Source organism: Choloepus didactylus, chromosome 14, assembly GCF_015220235.1.
Source record: "Choloepus didactylus isolate mChoDid1 chromosome 14, mChoDid1.pri, whole genome shotgun sequence".
Taxonomy (NCBI): Eukaryota; Metazoa; Chordata; class Mammalia; order Pilosa; family Megalonychidae; genus Choloepus; species Choloepus didactylus.
Window position 1 is genome coordinate 830,635 of NC_051320.1, and position 6,210 is coordinate 836,844.

At 32.6% G+C, this 6,210-nt stretch overlaps 1 protein-coding gene across 1 annotated transcript; it reads left to right on the plus strand.

The window, feature by feature from the left end:
* Window positions 1-3,348: 3,348 nt before the first annotated feature.
* On the plus strand, window positions 3,349-4,296 carry LOC119509040 (olfactory receptor 4A16-like). Its single transcript, XM_037802845.1, has one exon. It carries the CDS (start codon window positions 3,349-3,351, stop codon window positions 4,294-4,296), a length of 948 nt encoding a protein of 315 aa, XP_037658773.1.
* Window positions 4,297-6,210: the final 1,914 nt, after the last annotated feature.

Below are 6,210 nucleotides of genomic sequence, written 5' to 3' on the forward strand. Positions count from 1 at the left end.
ATTCTAAACATTAACTTTGGATATTTCTACATTTCACTTTTACCTGAAAGACTGAGATGGTTGGAAATCTGTGTGGGAATATGGAAAGTATAACCTCTTGAAACTATTTTTTGATTCACTGATCATACAGTGTCATGTGTTTAATAGTCACAGACATATAGATAAATGAAGGGTCTACAGTTACCCTTAGTGAAACAAGAACTGATTTTTCAGGACCAAGGACAAGACCCAAGAGGTGAGTTTTTGGAAAAAAACAGCAAAAGATACTCATTGAAAATTAATGTGATATATTGAAATATAGCCGATATCTTACATATATTTCCACTGGAAGAAGTTGGAATTAGGAAAATTAAGCTAGCAAAACACAGAAATTAACTGGAATATGTAAAATCTACTTGGTTTTAGAATTACAGACTGACAGATATTTTTTGTTCTTTTGCCAAATATCAAAAGAAACACGTTTTGCATTACAAACAAGCCAATAGAATAATAATCTGGGCTCATATCATATTTTACATGATATTTTAATAAAGGTTTATAATTAGTTTATGTATATTTGAATTAGGGAATTATATTGTATATCCTATAAAGTGAGTTTAGGGTGCAAAGGAACAAATTCCTATTCTGTTCTGGAAGTTTGATATGGACTGCTATGTGTAAATCTTTTAAAATTATCACAGCAACCATCTTATTGCATATACCTAAAGAAGAGAGTAAACAGGGTAAAATCTTGCCTACTGTCACTTAGAAAGACTTATAGAACTAACTGTGATGAACTATAAAGGATATTTTTGATACTATGGGATTTTGATTTATTTATTTTAAAAGTTATGTTCTCAAGAAACTGTTGAATTATTTTTTCTACAGAAGTGTTAATTAAATGGTTTAAGTTTAAAGCCTAGTAATATTACCTTTCAATTTTTATAATATCAAAATCTTGATGATTGAAACTATATAGGAGAGTTTACATTCAAATTTTCTGCATGTAATTAATTTATTGACCAATAGAGTATTTATTCAGGTGAAATGCAACATTGATGATTAATGAGTGAAGGCACTAGATCATACAAAAAGTAAGAAATTAAAGAAGAAAAATAATTGGATATAGGCACTTTATACTCTTACATTCCTCAGCAGGAGTGCCTTTTTCTGTCTGTAGCTTCAACTGTGGCAGAAATCCTGAATCAGCTGGAAGCACTATGTAAATGAGACATACAGAATATTCATTATGGCTGGATTCTAAAAAAGCTCAAATTATCCTGCACATATCCTCCCCCACTGCCCAATCTGTGTGAATGGTGTCAGCTTTTCTAAATTTCAGGTTTAGTAATTCTGGGATTTTCATCAACAGGGAATAATCTTAAATTTGGGTTTGTATCCATATTTCTATCATTCTTCTATGTTGTTTAAACTTGTCCTTAACTATCAGACCCAAGGATTGAGGGATTAATTTTTTTTTTCTTTTGAATGTCCTTTTCCTTTCTTTTCCTTCCTTTTCTAGGACCTGTTCTGTTTTTTGTTTTTTGTTTTTTTTTGCTGTGGTTCTCAAAGAAGCTTCCTAAAAAGCCAAGGAAACCTCAGGTGGTTGGCCTTCTAGCACTCCCTCACTACAGGAAATTTTTCTGAAGAAGTTTCTTTTTAAATAATACTAGCCTAGCTTAATTACTTGTGGATATTCATTTCTTTAATAAAATTTGTTTCCTGATTTGATCCTTCCATTCTTTCATTTTCTACTCTTTAGGTTTTCCTCTGATGCATGGGACATTTTTTTTCTGTTCTTCTGTTTGATTCTAGTCAACTCACATGCCATCACAGGTAAAGATTACTACTTGTATACAATAAAATAGATAATCCCTAAGACATGCAATTTTATTTTATGTTCAAAAAAGGGTTCTTTACTTACAAGAATAATTTTACTTTTATCTTGGACTGTGTTTATAATTCTTACCAAATTGACAGAGATCCACATGATTTGTTCTGATTCAATGTCCATAGTAAAGCATTCTAGAAAAATAAAATTAGCAGTCATTTATTGAGTTTACCATATGTTAGGCAGTGTTTTAGGCACTTTGTATAGAATAACACAACAACTATAAGAGTTAGGAACTATCAGTATTCCTGTTTTACAAATTATGAAGCTGAGGCAAAGAAAGGCTTATAAATTTGCCCAAGGATTCCAACAGAGGTAGTGTCCACATTATTCACCACTGCACTATGCCCTCTCTCTGGGGAAGTCTTGGGTCTTAAATAGGTACACAAGCAATGAGAAACCAGTAATCATTATGTTGTCACTGTAATAATCAAGTGTCATTTACTACTGGCTAGGCAGTGGTAAGCTTGGAAATTGTTGTATAATAATAAATATAATGAAATAAGAAAAAAATGTTAGCATAACAGAATAAGGTGGAGCTGCACTAATAGTAAGGATAGATGGACTAGAAAGGATTCTGAGATAGTCTAATTCAATCGCTTTATTTTCCAATGAGAAAACTTAAGAAAGACTCATAATTAAACATAGAAAATGGCTTAAACTCATGCCTTCTTACACTAAGCTTAAACATTTTCTCTATGTGGGTGCTTTTTGGAATACAGACATTGAAGAGCTATTTTGAGTACTCTCAGTGCCTGAGAAGTATTATAAATAAAATTATGTCCATTTTCCTCTATCTCTCTTTTTAGTGTCTGTTTCCTCCCCCACCTCACTACTTAGATCACCCCAAGTGTTTTGAAAAAAAAAAAAAAAAACACTAGCTGATAATGTACTAGTCGGTGATAGTTATGAGTCACTTAAGTTCAGCTCCAAAATTTTCTGAAAATCCCAATAGTGAATTTAATTGTGTTAAGATTTGTGGGAAAGGCAAAGATGAAATGGAGAGAATTATGGATCCTTAAAAAGTTGACAATTATATGTGTAATAATTGTTACCAGAAACACTGTACTAAATAATTTTGCAGTAATTTGGTGTATTCCAAAGTCCAGCCTCTTGAAATTTAATAAGAGATTTATGAAAATTGAATGATCTTTGAGACTTGAAAGTCTGAACCTCTAATAGTGGAATATCATAGAATTAAGCATGATTTCTGGAAGAAGTATTATTTATTGTAAAGGAACTCACTACAAATACTACCAACTCAAAGGGCTGGAAATAGAATTGTCAAGTGAAACTGTTATTGGGTTTTTTAGAAGATGAGCTCAATAAACATTTATGGAATGTTTATTTTGTGTAAGCTGCTGTAGAACATACAGTGAAGATTTTCTTAGTGACATAATAAATGAATTTGTAGTTATGTTCACAATTTCATTTCAGATCCTGTTCTCTCCCAAGCTCTCTTCTCTGAAACAGGGTAAATGGGACACACTAACAATGTAACAGAATTTGTCCTTCTGGGCCTTACTCAGAATCCTGAGGGGCAGAAAGTATTATTTGTCATGTTTCTACTCATCTACATTGTGACTGTGGTTGGCAATCTGCTCATTGTGGTGACTGTCACTGCCAGCCCCTCTCTGGGCTCACCCATGTACTTCTTCCTTGCCTATCTCTCACTCATGGATGCTGCTTATTCCACTGCAATTTCCCCCAAAATGATTTCAGACTTACTCTGTGACAAAAAGACTATTTCCTTCCCGGCTTGTATGGGCCAGCTCTTCATAGAGCACTTATTTGGTGGTGCTGAGGTTTTCCTCCTGGTGGCAATGGCCTATGATCGCTATGTGGCCATCTGTAAGCCACTGCACTACTTGACCATCATGAATCGACAAATCTGCATCTTGCTGCTGGTGGTGGCATGGGCTGGAGGTTTTGTGCACTCTGTGGTTCAACTTCTCTTTGTGTACAGCCTCCCCTTCTGTGGTTCCAACATCATCGACCACTTCATCTGTGACATGTACCCATTATTGGAACTTGCCTGCACTGACACCTATTTTATAGGCCTCACCGTGGTCGCCAATGGTGGAGCAATCTGCATGGTCACCTTTATCCTTCTACTCTTCTCCTATGGGGTCATCCTAAACTCCCTAAAAACTCACAGTCAGGAAGGGAGGCACAAAGCCTTATCTACCTGCAGCTCCCACATCGTGGTTGTTGTCCTTTATTTCGTCCCTTGTATTTTCATGTATGTTAGACCTGTTTCCAACTTTCCCATTGATAAATCTGTAAGTGTGTTTTTTACAGTTATCACTCCCATGTTGAATCCTTTAATATACACCTTGAGAAACTCTGAAATGAAAAATGCTATGGGAAAACTCTGGTGTAAAAATTTAACTACAGGTAGAAGAAGACTGTGTCACCCACACTGAACAAGTTTGTTGTTAATTTTAAAAATACCAACCAACAGTAAATACTCAAAACCTGTGATTTAGTCAATTCAGTGGTTTCTCTGAGGATGCTTTTCTTTTGAGGTTAGAATCAATGTAATAGAGAAATTCTAGAGGCTGAATAAAAGGGACAGCTATTTGTCTTATTTTACATAAAAATAAAGCTAAGCTCACAATTCAACTTTATTTTTATCAGTTTGTATTGAAATGGGACTTATAACAAAGTATTGTTTCCCTTTTAAAAGATTAAAACACGTTGCTTCTGGAAATTTAAAATCATGCCAATTGGGAAAGTAATTTGGCTAACAGAACAAATTTCTGAGGCCAAGAAAGAGTTTTGTTGTTGTTTTTGTTTTTATTTTTTTAAATTTTCATTTCAGGACATTTGGTTGGGAAATGATATTATGCTTAGATAGACATTATCAGTGAACTATTTTGTTAAATGGGCTGTTTTTGATGATGAAAACAGTTTCTAGGTCATTAGAGGTGAGATAATAATATATTTTGGATTTGAAAACCATATTAACTCATATTATAAGCATATTGTTATGTTTTTCCTCACAAGTTATTATGTGTATTTTTGAGTTCCTTAAAAGAATAGGTAGAGTTACTTTTGTCTCTGTGATGCTGAAAATGTAGATAAAGAAATGTCGTATTTTGCATAGAGTATTCCCTTAGAGTTGTATTAATCTCAAGTAGTTTTTATTTATAGACATAATAATGATTTGTTTGATTAAAAATAATATTTTTAAATTTTATTTTCAAATATTTTTCCCAGTATAATGTAACATCCCAAAACCCTGGAGTTGAAAGAATTTTTGTTTAGTGTAATCTGGAATATTACCTCTACTTAGTAAGAGTTTACTTTTCTAACAAGATTTTAGAGCATTTCCCATTTTAAAATATTATTTAATTTTCATACATATTCATAATATCTGTAATTTATTTATACATTTTGTAGCCTCTTATCTAGAATTTTATCAATATCACTGAAACTTCTTGAGTGCATCTCCCTGATTGATTCCCCTGCCTCTTTGCAGAGGCAATCCCAATCTTGAAATTTTTGCAATTAAAAATAGTTTAACTACATACGCATATCATTAACTTATATTGTTTAGATTTTCTTATTCCTTGCATTTATTAAAATTATGTTATGTACTACTTAGTTTTCTGCATCTTATTTTTATCACTCAGTGTTAATGTTCTGTGATTTGATCATGTTACTGCATGACCTAGCCAAATCATTTCCCCTGGTCTGTGTTATACCATTGTATGAATATATCACAGGCTATGTATCTATTATTTAGTCAGTGGTCTTTAGGTTACTTCAAGGTTTTCTATTGCAAACACAGCTGCACTGGACATCCTGAAATAAATTGTATTAAGTAGGGGGTTTACATGTTTACTTAGATGGTGCATTTCTTTCCTGAAGTGGTAAAAACACACCTAAAAATAGTTTATAACTGTACCATTACTCTATGTCCATACCAATACTTGTTTTCAGATTTTTGATACTTTTGCTAAGCTGATAGGTATAAAATGTGACTTCCTTGTTGTTTTAATCTGCATTCATTATTACTGTTGAAATTGACTATGTTTTCATGTTTAATAGACATTCAATATTTTCCCTCTTCTATAAAGTGGGTATTTATGTTTTTGCAAATTTTTTTGCTGTTTTTTTTTCCTATTATTTTTAATTTGTTAATTTGTTGGAGATTTTTAGGTATCCTTGTAATAATTCTTTTTAGATTCTATGCATTGTAGAAGTTTTTTCCCAGTGAGAGGTTTTCCTATTTACATTTGTACATTTTATTTGATGACTAAGAACTTCTTAATATAGTCACATTTCTCAGTCCTTATGCATATAGTTAACACTTCTATGTATAACTTAAGATA

Bases quoted from the DNA above. Each gene is read 5' to 3' on its own strand.
- LOC119509040 (XM_037802845.1), top strand. From the start codon at position 3,349: ATGGGACACACTAACAATGTAACAGAATTTGTCCTTCTGGGCCTTACT.